We start from the raw sequence: 16,119 nt of genomic DNA, 5'->3' as shown, positions 1-16,119 counted from the left end.
GACACACACACACACACACAGAGGGAGAGAGAGAGAGGCAGAAACACAGGCAGAGGGAGAAGCAGGCTCCCTGCAGGGAGCCCAATGAGGGACTTGATCCCCAGACCCCTGGCATCACACCCTGAGCCAAAGGCAGATGCTCAACTGCTGAGCCACTCAGATGCCCCTCAGATTTCTAATTTGTTGACAGCAATTGAGCAATCTGCCATTTGCTCTGTATCCCATAAGCCTCAAAGTCTCCATTCCCTGCCTCACTACATGCAAGGTGAGGATGGGGTTTATAATTTGAGGCAATTCTCTTCAAACAGTATTCAGAGACCAGATTTCTAATCAGAGAGAGGAGAAAAGTCAAGAGGTAAGCAGAAAGAGTTAGGGGTCCCCCAAGAAAGAGGAGACATAGCTTCTTGACATAAAAAAAGTCAGTTCAGTCATTCTAGGTCCTGGCCATCTTGAGATCTAAGCCTGACTGGCACTATGCCCAAAGCACCTTCCTCACAGAACTTCCTGGGATATGTTGAAATTGCACAATAGACCTCAGTAGTTAGTAATTTAAAGGAACAAAAAAGGGGCACCTGCTGGGCTCAGTGGTTGAGCATCTGCCTTTGGCTCAGGTGTGATCCCGGGGTCCTTGGATCGAGTCCCGCATCGGGCTCCCCGCGGGGAGCCTACTCCTCCCTGTTTGTCTCTGCCTTTCTCTGTGTGCTTTTCATGAATAAATAAAATCTTTTTTTTTTTTTTATTAAAGGAACTTAAGAGTATAAGAATAAACAGTCACTATCAAGCTGGAGATAGCCTGCTCAGGTCAGGAACAATCAATCAATGGTAAACTCTATGGTGCTGATTCCAAAGTGAAGTGAGGGGAAGCACACTCTTGAGTTATCTTTTTAGGATCTAAAGCCACTTGAGCACCGAGATACCAGACCAACTGGATCCAGAGAACTGATGATGCTGACCCTTGCCCTCATGACTTTGATTAGACCTGGGCTCTGTTACCTTAGGATGACTTTTGTCCCCCAATTCCAGGCTGAATTTCTCATTGCACGCAAGCCCCTTCATGAATATGTATGAGCCATTAGCTTAAAACTTCCCCAGTTTTGTTATTCCAGGAGACCCTGCTTTGGAAAATACCGCGCCCCCCCCCCCCCGTCCCCTTTACTTGTAGCAAGGAAAATCCTTCCTTTTCCTATAATCCGGCTTTAGTTGTGTCTTTTGCCTCAACACCCACCAAGTAGTGAACAAAGATGGATTTTGGGTAACAAAGATGCCCCCCTAGAGTCGGACCTGCCAAGTCCCAAACTCGGAGATCCAAGACTCAAGAGAAAGCTGCCAAATCCCAAACTTCAGAATCCAAGAGCATCTAGGGCTGCTGAGCCAAGCGAGGCCAGGAATGAGGAGCCCAAGCCGTCCCCACACTCGGGGATGACGGCCGGAGCCAATCCCTCTCCACAGTCAGGGGATGCTTGGCCCAAACCGTTAACCTTCAAACCTGAGCCAACGCCCTCCTGTGCCGGTCCCGGGCCAGAGACGCACATTCCGAGACTGACAGCAACCCCGACGCGGGGACGCACAGCCCCGATCCCGAGCCTGCAGAGGCGCTGCCGGAGTCAGTTCCCCCAAACCCGGCTCCAGTCCTCCCACCTCCTCCCAGGGAATGCCGGGCGACCCCCTCGACACTCCGCCCCGCCCAGGAGGCTCCTCCATTGGCCACCAGTCCCCGCTTCCAACTCCTCCCACACGTCGATAGGGCCGGTCCCAGCAACACACACACCTTTCCCCCTCCTCGCTCGGGACGCCTCCGAAGGGGGGCGCGGTCCCGGCCTGACTCACCTCAGCGCCGCGAACAATGCCGCCCACAGCGAGCTCCCGGGCCCACAGCGCAGGCGCGAGAAGCCTGTGGACTACAATCCCCAGAAGCCCCTGCGCCGCCGTAGAAACCGCACGTGGGGTAGGGGTGGCAGTCTGGGGATCCGTGGCCCTCTTGCCGGGCCACCTGTGCTCTGCCCATTTATCTAAAACAGTAATAACAATCCGAATAGTGATAAAATAAGCGAAATGTTAACAATAATTAAGACAAATCATTCTCTGCCCATGATATAAAGGAGGGGCAAGATTCAATATCCTATCACCCGCAAATGAGCAATTATTCCCATTTTAATTATTACTTTTAAGGATTTTATCTATTAGAGAGCACAAACGGGGAGTGGCAGGCAGAGGGAGAGGGAGAAGCAGGCTCCCCACGGAGCAGGGAGCCCAACACCACTGGACTGGATCCCAGGACTCTAGGATCATGACCTGAGCTGAAGGCAGATGCTTAACACTACCTGGGCAACCCGGCTGCCTCCCCCATTCTAATGAAAAACCCTTACAGGTTCTTAATCTGCGGACATACTAATTTTAATACATGCAATTTTTCAATTAAAACTTAAATACCTTTTCCATTTCTATTGAAGACACTCTGGAAAATCTTCCGCACTTGAGAGCTGACAGTCCCATCATGTTTCCCTTTCTCTAGAGAAGCAGAATCAACCACCAGTGCCTTCTGTTTTGAATCAGGGGTCAGCACGAGTCTGGGTAGGTGGGAGTCTTATAAGAGACATATTTCCACAAATCATGAAGACATGGAAAGTTTTTATATTCCCTTGGAGAAGCCTACCCCGTTGGGACTTATTTTTTGCATTTTAAGATTACTGTTAAAATATCTTTTTTTTGTGCCTTCATGGAGTAAGAAAACTGAATAATTATTTCACTAGAGGCCCACAGTTCTGGCCTGGAAGAAAGGACTGAAAAACGGGTGAGAACATACTCTCTTTTTTGCCAGCCCAGGTCCTAAACCAGGCAGATAATTGAAGAGCCCCCACCACCAAGCAGTGAGCAGGAGCTGAAGTTTAATATCCAGCTATACAGCTTGGTGTTGCAACTCATGGCACATAAAGGGGACAGTGAAGTTCTTCTGGCCTAGCCTTTCACATTAGTTTCATCGGGATCTTAAAAACAAAACAAAACAAAACAAAACAAAACAAAATCTAGTAAGATCTGCCAGAGATGGGAGTCACCCTTAATTTTAGCAGATCTTAAAACAGTCTATTGGATGGAGGAGGATGTTTAACAAATGCCTTGATAATAACTGCAATAACTATGTCAATCTTCCACATCTGTGTTAACTTATTCCCTTTCAGCCTCTCCTTTTTGACCTCATCTTCTACTACTGGGGTTAAATGGGTGACAGGCATTAAGGAGGGCACATGAGCTGACATGTTGTGTTTCGGCAACAGACAGGCAGACGCAAAAGGAGGGCACATGATATAATGAGAACTGGCTGTTATATGCAATTCTACCCCTGAAACTAAACAAACACAAAAAAATTTTCAAATTTTGGAGCTTTTAAAAATAAATAAATAAAACTAGAGGGGAAAAAAAAAGAATCTGCCATCATCCTTTGGAAATCCATTTAGTGAACTTTTCAACCACAAACCTTGAGAGTCTGAGCTGCAGGGATGGTGTCTACATTTGTTCTTTGGCTATAAAACTCACTGCACGACTGGAACGATGCAGCTGCTTTTCCAAAAAACACCTGAGATCTTTTTTCCAGGCCCCTTCAGAAAGCTAACCATTTCAGCTATCGCCACTTTGCTTCTGACCCCCAGACATGTTCTTTATTCATTTAGATAGAAAGTGGCCCTTTCCCCACCTTCCTGTAGGCAGCAGAGAGGAGCTCAGCCCACACAGTGCCCCAGGTCTCCCGTCTCCCAGATGAGGAAGTCAGAGTAGAGGGAACACACGGAGGTGTACTGCCCTCTATGAAGCCATGGTTGGGGGTGCAGGTCCCAGGGAGCCAGGATGCAGTGTGGAGCACCAAAGCTCCTCCCAAGTATCCAGACCACCCTCATTTCTGACCATGCCAACAAAAATTATGCAGCCTCTGAAAGTATCTGTCACAAATTTCTCAGTTCATTGCATACCATATATTTGGCAGTAGGTGCTAAGTAAACAGTAGAAAGAAAAGGCAACAACAAAATTATAGAGGTTATGACATGGATCTTTGACCATAAGGCACCGTTCCATCCGATTAATTTTTTAAAAAATAGCTTTACTATTGTTATAAAATTGATATATACTTTGTTAAAAAGTCAAACACATAAAAGTACACGAATATATTACACATCCTGCATCCCACTTACTAGAGATAGGCATAGTATGATAGAGATATCATACTAACCTTTCATAAATTTTTTTCTTTCTCTCTCAATAAACATACACACACAAAAAACTATTAACAAAACAGGGTCATACTAAAATTATTCTACAACTTTCCTGGCTCACAAAATAGTTTATGGGCAATCTTCAATGTCAATGTAGGTGTACTTGAGCATTTTAAGTGATTTTCACTCATTTACATGTGCCTTAACTTATTACACTTGGAGTATCAACATCTTTTTTTCTATAGTAAGAAAACGCTAAGAAACTCAGCCATATGCATACATCTTTTTCCACATGTGCAATTATCTCCCAAGTATCAATTACTACATACTTATTGCCACTTCAAAGACTATACAAATTAAACTTGAGACACTGACAAATTCCTTCTAAAGACTTTTTTTTCACTCCTATCAATAAATTCTGTGGTGACTATTTTACCACAGCTATTCTGACAAGTTAAAATGGTATTTCTGATTTTTTCAAATGCTCTAGTATTTTGTCTCACCTGTTTAAAAACACTATAAAATGAAATAGGGCAGAAGTATTATACTCATGATAGCAATAAAACAAATTAACCTGTAAATTCAATGCAATGCCAATCAGCTTTTTTGTTTGTTTGTTTTTAAAAGCTGATAAAATGAGGGGCATCTGGGTGGCTCAGTCAGTTGGGCATTTGACTCATGATCTTGGTTCAGGTTTTGATCTCAGGATCGTGAGTTCAAGCCCCATGATGGGCTTCATGCTGGGCAGAGAGCCTATTTTACACAAAACAACCTGATAAAACGAAATGGCCCTGCAGTTCAGTACAACCTCTCCAAGACAGCAGTTTATCTCTAGGGGATAAAACATATTCACCACAACGTGATATAAAAAAACGTGATGGAGACACATCATCCAGACCTGCCAAGAGAGGGACCCTCCCTCTAACTGTTGCTGGTCTTCTAAAAGCAACTGGCCTCCCTCAACCAATGGCAAAAATCATCTTTCAATTTTTGTAAAACCAATCTAAAAAGTACACACAATATTGGTTTTACTAAAGTGACCACCTTTTCCTACATTTGTCCCATTTGTAGGTATTCCTCCCCTTTCCCCACAAGGAATCCATGTCCAAAACCTGCCCTTGATCCATTCTCACTCGTATTATTTATAAAAACTCCCTCCTGGGCCGACTCTAATGAGAGTGATGATTTTTACTGAGGTCCCTGTCATACTTCTTTGAGGACAGTCTGCCCAGCGACAGACTCTGGAGATGGAAGTGTGAAACTCAAGTGCTCTTCCCATTTCTCAAACTTCTGGATCTTCCTTTCCCATTTCTCAAACTTCTGGGTCTTCCCTTCCCATCTCTCAAACTTCTGGGTCTTTCCTTCCCATCTCTCAAACTTCTGGGTCTTCCCTTCCCATCTCTCAAACTTCTGGGTCTTCCGTTCCTCTGCAGACCAGGCCATGGTGACCAGGTCAGCCTCCACTGCGGCCAACCCCACACATCATGTTCACAAAGTCTTCCTCCTGCGCTGGCAGCCAGGTGAATAAGTTCAGGTTCCATCTCAACTCACGCCTACTTGTCAGGTTTCTCACTTATGTGCACTCGCTGATGATTTCGCAGGCCTGAGCTGTAACTGAAGCCCTTCCCACACTCCCCGCATCTGTAGGGCTTCTCACCAGTGTGGACTCTTTGGTGGACATGAAGACAGGAGCTTCGACCAAAGCCCTTCCCACACTCCTCACATTTGTAGGGCTTCTCGCCAGTGTGGACCCGCTGGTGACCTTGAAGGTGTGAACTCTGGCTATAGCCCTTCCCACACACGTCGCATCTATATGGCTTCTCTCCGGTGTGCACTCTCTTGTGGCTGAGGAGGCCGGAGCCATATCTGAAGCCCTTGCCACATTCGTAACACGTGTAGGGTTTCTCTCCCGTGTGCAATCTCTGGTGGGTGCGAAGATTCGAGCCGTAACTGAATCCCTTGCCACACTGGTCGCACGTATAGGGCTTCTTTCCCGTGTGAATCCGCTGATGCTTGTAGAGACTTGAGGTACACCTGAACCCCTTCCCACACGCTTCACATTTGTAAGGTTTCTCGCCAGTGTGGACCCTCTGGTGGATGAGAAGCCCCGAGCTGTAACTGAAGCCTTTGCCACACTCGGCACATTTGTAGGGCTTCTCTCCCGTGTGGGTCCTCTGATGGATAAGGAGGTCAGAGCTATAAATAAAGCCCTTCCCACACACATCGCACACGAAGGGTCTCTCTCCCGTGTGGACCCTCTGGTGACTATGAAGGTCTGAATTCCGCCGGAAGCCCTTCCCACACTCAATGCACTTATAGGGTTTCTCCCCGGTGTGGACCCGCTGGTGGACGTGAAGGTCCGAGCTGCGGCCGAAGCCCTTCCCGCACTCGCACTTGTAGGGCTTCTCTCCTGTGTGCAGCCTCTGGTGCCGGAGAAGCCCTGAGCTGTAACTGAAAGTCTTCCCACATACGTCGCATTCAAAGAGGCGCTGGCCAGTGTGAACTCGCTGGTGTGCCTGGAGGTACGAGTTGTAACTGAAACCTTTGTCGCACTTGTCACACTGGTAGGGCTTCTGTCCTGTGTGCGACTTCTGGTGGCTGCTGAGGTGCGAGCTGCAGGTGAAGCCCTTCCCGCACTGGATGCAGCTGTAGGGCTTGCCCCCTGGGTGCACATGCTGGTGCTTGTGGAGCGCAGACTTGGCGTAGAACCCTTTGCCACACTCACCACACGTGTAGGGCTTCTCCCCTGTGTGCAGCCGCTGGTGCACCTGCAGCACTGAGCTATAGCTGAAGCCCTTCCCGCACTCGCCGCACTTATACGGCTTCTCACCAGTGTGGACCCGCTGATGGACCAGCAGGTTGGAGCTGCGACCAAACGCCTTCCCACACTCCTCGCACGTGTAAGGCTTCTTTCCCGTGTGGACCCCTTGATGAATGAGGAGAATCGACTGGTACCGGAAGCCCTTCCCACAGGCCTCACACCGGTAGGGCATCTCCCCTGCAGGGGCCCGGGGCCGGCTGGGCCCTCGTGGGTTCAGCCTTCGGCCCCGACCGCACTCCTTACTTGTAGGGGGTTTCTCACCTGAGGGAGTCCTTTGAGGTCTCTCCAGACGGGCAGTAGGCCTTAGGCCTGGACCAAACTCATATTTATGGGGTTTCTCTCTCGAGGGCCCTCTTGGATGAGTGGGAAAGTGTGAATCTCCCCTGAAGCCATTTCCACATTCGTGTCTTTTCCAGTCATCCTCTTGGGAGTCGGGGCGATGAAGAATCGACTTTTTAACACACTGATCGCAATTACAGGGTCTCTCTCTTTCAGGTAATCCATGGTCATTGCAACAAGGCGATATCCAGTGGAAGCTGTAACTGTCCCCCTCATGTTTACATACTGTATCTTGCCTGTCGAGTTTCTTACACCTTTCTCCAGTGTTCCATGGCTCATTCACAAAGGCTTTCATCCAAGAATCTTGAACAGATACCAGGCTTACACCTTTCCAGGATGGAAATTCTTGATTTTCTGAACCAACGGGTCCCTGAAGACTGGCCACAAAACTATCCATTGGTGAACCCCGAGTGGGTATTCCTGGCCACCCTTGGAAGGGAGAAGCGTCTTCTGAGAACTGGGAACTTTTCCCTTGAAGATTTACTCTATGGTCCTGACTCCCAGTTAATTCACCAGCCACCTGTTCCCAGATTTTCCAGTAGGAGAGCTCTCTGTAGGAAAGGCACTTTAATTCTCTTTCTTGAATATACTCCAGGACTTTTTCATTCTTGTCTCCTATGGGGTGAAAGACAATTCAGAGATGAGAACAAATACAAGACTGGCTCAGGGATCTCAAGCCAAGTCAGGTTTTCAGGCTCAGACTGGTAATCAGCCTAGAGCAAAATCACCTGTATGTATCATCACTACCAGGGCACTTCTTTTGTGTCTGAAAAAAAGACAACGTTCTTGTTAACAAGTTTTGAAGCTAAATGTGAGTATGATCCTACTATAACAAACTACATCTCATCATCTACTTGCCAAGAGAGAAAGAAATTCAGAACAGATTTCTGCTGAGAAAATTCACCTCTCCAGTTACTGCCATTGTTGCTAATTATAAATAATAATATCTAACATTATCATAATACTCCCTAGATGCTGATGATATACACCCATTAACTCCTTTCACCCTCAGAATAACATGGAGATAAGGATCCTTACCATTTCTGCTTTACGGATGAGGGACCCAAGGCACAGAGAGGATGAGTAACCTGCTGCAGTCACCCTGCCATGCTGTGAGGTAGGGGTAGGCGAGGTGTCGAACACAGAAGTTGGGTTTTAGAGCCACACTTAGTGCTCTCTCCCAGCATGACTCTAATTCTGGGCATGTAGGAGCTGAACCCAGGGGTACGAACGAAGCAGCAAATCCTCCAAAGTGTACCAGCTGTGTCCCAGTCTTCTGGGAGCATATCTGGTAGGAATCCACATGATACAGCATACAAAGGCATAAAAATACCCAACATATCCCTGTTACTGACTGCAAGTCTTCAGATTGTCATGTTTACTATGTAGTTCCAGATAAGTTAAAAAAAAAAAAAAAATCTGTCCCTGCTTTTTGAAGTTCTTAATGGGTGTGACTTTTACCTTCAGGGGCTGAAATCACATGTATCTTTTTATAACTGAGCACTTGTAGGATATACAGGTTAAAGGGGTTAAATGGGTATAAGTAGGATAGAGGAGTTAACTGGCTTGTCTTACACTGCGTGGCTGTTCTTATCAGAGGGAGGCAAGTCCAGGTACCCCTTGATCACTCTGGGTATGTCCTTGTCTGAAAAGCATGAGGAATTGTGAGAAGGTCGGAACTGAGTAGCAAAAATGAAATCGTAGAACAATCACCTATAATAGTATGTAGTTTCTACAGGTTGGATTAAGGGTCAGAAGGGGCCTTTACATGACAAGTTCCCTCCCTCCCTGCCTGTTCAGGACTCCAAGTTCCAAGGTTCTCTCTCACCTGTGTGTGCATCTCTGGGACTTTCTCTCTCTGTTACCTAAGTCTTTCTGCCTTTTTTCAAAGTGGGTATCTTACCAGGTTTGGAAGGTCGTTGCTCTAAAATAAAAGGCTTAATTAAGCACATTCTTGAGATGCAAAAAATAGTCAGAAAATGTAGCCCAAATCCCAAAACATTCAAGCCTTTGCAGGACACAGAAAGGACTCAAGATTGGCCAAGTGAAACTTCTTTATAACTGGTTGTTCTTTTTAAAAAAGGAAAAAAAAATAATAATAAAAATAAAAATAAAAAAGGGAGGACTGAATCTGTATGCAAAGACCAAAAACGCCCTCTCCCCAGGGAACAAGAACACTCCAATCAAGGTAAGCGTCCATTACCCAGACAATCCCCTTACCCACAGAGAGCAGGTTCCTGAAGTTCTCCAGCATCACATCTCGGTACAGCTTCCTCTGGGTAGGGTCCAGCAGCTTCAGCTCCTCCTCAGTGAAGACCACGGCCACGTCCTTGAAGGTCAATGGCTCCTAAAACATGGAACACCGTGAAACACAAACACCCACCAGGTGAAAGGTAAACCCAGAGTCACTAAGGAAAGAAGGCAAGAAAGCAGGCAGTTGCTCAGTCTGGCAGGTCAAATTAAGTTTTGTTGATGTCTGATGCCAATAATGTCAATTCTAACCAACCAATGGTAACCATGGTTACCCAACGAGCAAAGAAAGCAAGGAACACGACTCTCTGCTCAGTGTGAGCACTGCTGAGGGCAATTCCATCAAACTGCAATGCTTCAATCACATGGTCTGTCCATCTCACAATTTGACTCCAAGTGGTAAAATACCAATTTTTCCTCTGAAATAACTGCTCCCACACAGCCTAACGTTAGGAGTGAGGGATCCCTGGGTGGCGCAGCGGTTTGGTGCCTGCCTTTGGCCCAGGGCGCGATCCTGGAGACCCGGGATCGAGTCCCACGTCGGGCTCCCGGTTCATGGAGCCTGCTTCTCCCTCTGCCTGTGTCTCTGCCTCTCTCTCTCTCTCTCTGTGACTATCATAAATAAATAAAAATTAAAAAAAAAAGAAAAAAAGGAGTGAGCATGTCTGCACATACCCCAAAATCACCCTCTCTGCCAGAGTGACTGTTCTTCACCAACCAGCCACTCACCCTTCCATCAGCAGCTCGGCGAATCCTGCTCTTTGTGGCCCTAGCCTGCAGCCCCCTACAGACACTCGTACGTGTGTACACACACACACACACACACACACACACGCCTTTTATGGGCTTCCATGTTATCACTTAACAGAAGTGACCAATGGATATGTTTATGTAACCATGTCCACAACCAGATGAGGCCTCTAAAGCAGCATCTCAAACTGCGGAGTTTCAAATCACACTGTGTCATCCTCGGTTATGAACTGTGGCCCAAGGTTTTTAAGCAGATTGCTCTGGTCCACTGAGGAAAACAATGGACAGCAGTTGTAAATCCTGAAACATGGTGATCGACTATATTGTGATAGCTTCACTGTCTTCACTTAGACTGTGGCATGCCTTCTTGAGAGGGAGACAAGTGCATGTGAGGGCTTTCAGAGTTATACTTTACCTCTGGCCTGTCCCTGGAACAGCTGTAACAAGGTATTACAAGGTACAAGTTGAGCTGATTCTATACATACTTAACTTTTTCGCCAAATTCATGGATACGGTTTTAAGAAGTTGAAGTAGCTATAGTAAGGTTTAATGCATGCTTGTCTACATATTACTCATTCCATAAATATTCAGTACCTATAAGACAGTATTAGACACAGGAATTAAAGAGATAAGGAAGAAAATAGCCCTGCTTCCATGGGGCTTGTGCTGGTGGTCCCCAAGCTCACTTCCAAGTTCTACGATTCACGAGAAGGACTCACAGGACTCAGTACATAATCACACTCACAGCTACAACTTTAAAAAACAACAACAAAAAACCCCCCAAAACAAAAACCAAGCAAGATCAGCAAAGGGAAAAGGTATATGGGGTGAGGTCTGGAGGAGGCCAGGTACAACCAGGTGTGCTGCTCTAACAAGTCTTAGCCATGAATAAAACAACAACTGAGCCCCTGGGTCCTGGCAAATCCCTGAACATGGGGGTGGTCTCAGGGACTCCTGCATGAACCAAGAGGTGAAGTAACCCAGCCACAGTTACACAGCTGGTTAGAGATAGAGGTTTAGTTCAAGCTGAACACACAGAACCTAGTTGCAGAGCCACTGTACTTTAACAGCAGTCCTGTAAAGGCCAAGATGTGTGTCACCAGGGGACCAGAAACGAGTCTATAAAGCAGATGACATTAATACCGTCTACTTATAGAAAAATGACTGTAAAGCAGGCTCTAGCCTAAGCATTTTTACATGATTGATCTCAATCATCTCAGAACTCATGGAAAGTGAGAACTTTCTGGAGTATCGGGAATGTTCTCATCTGCTGTTATCAGTAACTACTCACAAGGTAGCTGCTAGCACTATCTCCCCTCCACTGATGAGCAAACTGCGGTCTCAGAAAGCGAATGTTATTTGTCGAAGACCATATACCTAATAAGTCGTGGTGAATCAGGACTGAAGTCGGGCAGCCTGGCTAACCATGCTGAAACCACTCTACTATCCTGCCGCCCCAACGAGATCAGAAGGGCCAAACCAAAGGAACCGACCTCCCCATTCTGGAGGAGTGGCACCGACAGAGTACATTTCTGAGCAGAATCCCAGATCAACCCCAAGACTAGAGGCAGCATAACGATGGGGAGAAAGCTTGGGCCAGAGGCAGCCAGTCGGACAATTAATTAAACAGATGTGGACCTGCCACTAACTCCCGAATCTATATCCAGCTCTGCCTTCTACACTCAGCCCTGCCTACTCAACTACCACCTGGATGTCTGAAAGGTATCGTGAAGCAGAAACAGCCCAATCTGAAGTGAGTCTTTCCTCCCAAATAGTTCTCTTCTAATCTCCCTGGTGTGGGTAAACACAAGTACCATCTACCTTAAAGGCACCCTTCTTTCCTTTTCCTTATTCCTTACATCTAATTCATTAAAAAAAAAATAACAACAACAAACTCTGCCAATTATTATTCCAAAGTATACTTCAAATCTGTTTCTCCTCATCATTACTTCCACCTCTCTAATCCAACTCATCACCATCCTTTGCTTGGATGACTGAAGAAATCTTCTCTCAATTCACCCTGCCTACGTTGCTCAAGACACTTGAGAGTGACGATCTTGTTTCTAAACTGTCTGCTACCTTCTAGAATGCCAGCCCCATGAAAGCGGGGGTATTAGCCGTGTTGCTCCCTGATACATCACCAGGGCTTACTTAGAACAATGTTTGGCCCATAGTAAGTGTCTGACAAATGTTGAATGAATAGAAAAAGGAAGAATAGCAACTCCTGAACTTCAAAAGCATATGTTCAATATGAATAGTAAAACAATACAAAGACGTACAAGTAACTCAGTGGACCAGAGTACAGAATGCAGGAACGGTCCCATCAGAGGAAAGCTAAATCAACTGTTCTTTCTCTTCCTCTGTATACATAACATACTACTAAATATACATATATATATATATGCATAAATATGTTCAAAAATGTATAAATGATAAAAGTAGTACTTCTTGACTTGCAAATAAATGATAAATATAATAAATGGCACTGTCATGATTGGCTATCCATCTTGAAGAAAATGAAATTAAATGTCAACCTTGGGCAGCCCAGGTGGCTCAGCGGTTTAGTGCTGTCTTCAGCCCAGGGCATGATCCTGGAGTCCCAGGATCAAGTCCCACATCAGGCTCCCTGCATGGAGCTTGCTTTGCCCTCTGCCTGTGTCTCTGCTTCTCCTCTCTCTCTCTGTGTCTCTCATGAATAAATAAATAAATAAAATCTTAAAAACAAATAAATGTCAAAAAAAAAACAACAACAAATAAATGTCAACCTTACACCACTTACAAAAACAGCCATATTAGAGATTAAAACATTTTTATTTTTTTAATTTCTTAAAAAAGATTTTATTAATTCATGAGAGACACAGAGAGAGGCAGAGACATAGACAGAGGGAGAAGCAGGCTCCCTGCAGGGAGCCCAATGTGGGACTTAATCCCAGGACCCTGGGATCATGACCTGAGCCAAAGGGAGACACTCAACCACTGAGCCAGCCAGGTGCCCCTAAAACATTTTTTTAAATTCACATATATTTTTTAAGATTTTATTTATTTATTTGAGAAACAGAGAGAGTACACATGAGCAGGGGCAGAAGGAAAGGGAGAAGCAGACTCCTCTGCTGAGTAGGGAGCCTGACATGGAGCTCGATCCCAGGACCCCAGGATCATGACCCGAGCTGAAGGCAGATGCTTAACCAACTGAGCCACCCAGGTGCCCTGACCCCTAAAACATTTTTTTTAAATTTTTATTTATTTATGATAGTCAGAGAGAGAGAGAGAGAGGCAGAGACACAGGCAGAGGGAGAAGCAGGCTCCATGCACCGGGAGCCCGATGTGGGATTCGATCCCGGGTCTCCAGGATTGCGCCCTGGGCCAAAGGCAGGCGCCAAACCGCTGCGCCACCCAGGGATCCCCCCCTAAAACATTTTTAAATAAAAACTATTTAGGTGCCTTTACGGTTAGGCTTAGAATGGGTAAAGCCTTTGGCAGCTGGACATGAAACCACATTTTCAAAAGGGAACTAACAAATCATTTAACTGTGAAAATGTTACACTTCCACATGGTCAACTCACCACTCACAAAGTCAAGATTGAGAGAAATTAACTGTAACACTTTTGATGGGCAAGTTAACAACCCTACTCTTGAAAGAGCACCTTTCATTAATGAAAAATGGGCAAAAACATTTCATAAGGAATTTGCAGATGAGAAAATACAATTACAGCAAACATAGGGAAGATGCTCATCAGTACCTACTGTGTGAGGAACTGCAAAAGACATGGAAGGTCTTAGCCATACCCCCTCCTCTATAAGATTAGCAAAAATGTTTAGTACTGATAAAGCCTTGGGGGAAAATCTTGCCCCCCTCAGATTTAATCAGAATTCTTAGAAATGTAAAAAAAAAAAAAAAAATCACTGCTATGATTATGGGAAAATGAAAGCTCAAGAGATGAGCTAACCAACAGAATGAGCATCACTGAAGCACAAGCAGTGGAAAGGAGAGCCTCCTGGAATATGATGGAAACCAAAGAGGAGATTAAAAATTAAAGGATAGGGAAGGCAGATCCAGAATTTATATCTTTAATAACAGGAGTTCCAGTAGGACCAAATGAATAAAATAATAGTAACTATTACTAACAGTAATAGTCATAATAGTAACATCCAGGCAGAAAAAGAATTAATGCCAAAAGACTGCAGAGCAAGGATAGTTAAGGTATGACCTTGAAAATGACACTCAGCCAAGACGCTGTCAAGTATAAACACAACAGACCTTTCTGGAAAAAAACTGCTGAAGGAACTAAGAACCCAGAATAAACTCTGCTCACCAGGAGATGAATGGAGAGGCCATGAGAAAAAAGGCCAGCACAAGACTGAAGACCAGTTCTCAAGGTATGAATGATGAATTTTCAGCTCAGGCAATTTGCCATTTGGGCATAAAGGCAACAGACATTTCTCAGCATGGGAATGCTCAGTGGGTACGGCATCTACAAGTTTTCTCTGGGAAATGCAAATTGGGGAATGACATTAAGCACACCAACAGATAAATCAAAATGAAGCCAGGAATGAAGAAACGGGTAAAAAGGACAGGTGGTAGACGACTTCTATATACACAACTGAGACAAGTCCACTGTGGGGATCCATGCTGACAAATCAGAAGGTAATGACGGGGGCACTTGGGTGGCTCAATGATTGAGTATCTGTCTTTGGCTCAGGGCATGATCCCAGGTTCCTGGGATGGAGTCCTGCACTGAGTTCCCCGCAGGGAGCCTGCTTCTCCCACTGCCTGTGTCCCTGCCTCTCTCATGAATAAATAAATAAAATCTTTAAAACAAAACAAAAAAAAAAAGAAGGTAATGACAGTAATTAACTGTATTTTCAGCTCTCAGAGCAAGTTCACCAATCATATTTAAAATTATATTGAAAAAAAGTGACTAAGTTTCCAAATTCTTCCATAATGTTTTTCCATAAAAAAGAAAGCTTTATAAAAGAATCTCGCATGTGCTGAAAAAAAATAGGCAGCTAAAATTTTACAATTGCTTTGATTTTTTTCTTTTGATTAAAAAAAATGTTAACACATATGCAGGTATGTACTGTGTGTGGGTGTGTATGAGACGGAGAGAAGAGAGCATGCACGCGCATATCTTTCTACATCCTAATAGCTTCATCCACTTTATCTCACTAGATGCAGCACAAAATCTAGACAAGATAACAAATGAAACTATAATAATCTAACATCAACCCAAAGGATGGATATGGAGTCCACTCCGCTACATTTTTTTTTTCTTCCTTTGCTGTTATGAACAACACTGCAATGATTATTCTGCAAACACTTGCTCTGATTTGGAATGAACCTGTAGACTGGGGGATACTGGAGCAAACATATGTGGAACTAAAGGCTAAAAATGTCTTTTGCAATTTTGTGCAATATACCCGTTTCTCCATTCGGCTCACACTGAGCTCTGATCTTTCAAATCTTTGTCTGCTAAAAAAAAAAAAAAAAAAAAGAATCGTACCTTGTTTCAATCTGTACTACCTTGACTGATAGAGGTTGATCATTTTTCATATAACTATAGGCCATTTGTGTTTCTTTTCTTCCTTCCTAAGAATGCTTGAGTCTTTATTTGAACCTCTCTTTCAAAAACAAAGATTATAATTTTGTCATAGATGACATTTTTTCCCCTAATACGATCTTTTTAAAAAATATTTTATTTATTTATTCGTGAGACACACAGAGAGAAGCAGAGACATAGGCAGGGGAGAAGCAGGCTCCCT

At 44.8% G+C, this 16,119-nt stretch overlaps 2 protein-coding genes across 5 annotated transcripts in view; both read right to left on the bottom strand.

Annotated features, from left to right (window-relative positions):
* The window catches only part of LOC112645336 (zinc finger protein 285), a 37,368-nt gene extending 35,403 nt beyond the window's left edge, over nt 1-1,965 (bottom strand). For 2 of the 4 annotated variants that reach the window (XM_035712505.2, XM_049109442.1), the window contains exon 1: nt 1,828-1,965. The gene's annotated coding sequence lies outside the window, so the exon portion shown is untranslated. Of the gene's footprint in view, nt 1-1,486; nt 1,636-1,768 lie in introns of those variants that run through there. The other 2 variants (XM_049109438.1, XM_049109440.1) reach the window with 2 other exon arrangements.
* Nucleotides 1,966-3,939: 1,974 nt separating this feature from the next.
* ZNF229 (zinc finger protein 229) overlaps nt 3,940-16,119 on the bottom strand; it is a 55,840-nt gene continuing 43,660 nt past the window's right edge. The window contains exons 9-10 of the mRNA XM_049109766.1: nt 9,580-9,706; nt 3,940-7,974 (exon numbers count right to left, since the gene is read on the bottom strand). Coding sequence (XP_048965723.1) covers nt 5,753-7,974; nt 9,580-9,706 — 2,349 coding nt within the window. The 3' untranslated portion in view covers nt 3,940-5,752. The remainder of the gene's footprint in view (nt 7,975-9,579; nt 9,707-16,119) is intronic.

Source organism: Canis lupus, chromosome 1 (genome assembly GCF_003254725.2).
Source record: "Canis lupus dingo isolate Sandy chromosome 1, ASM325472v2, whole genome shotgun sequence".
In the NCBI taxonomy this organism is placed as follows: domain Eukaryota; kingdom Metazoa; phylum Chordata; class Mammalia; order Carnivora; family Canidae; genus Canis; species Canis lupus.
The sequence above is the reverse complement of the archived record's forward strand: the minus strand, read 5'-3'. Positions and strand labels throughout refer to the sequence as shown.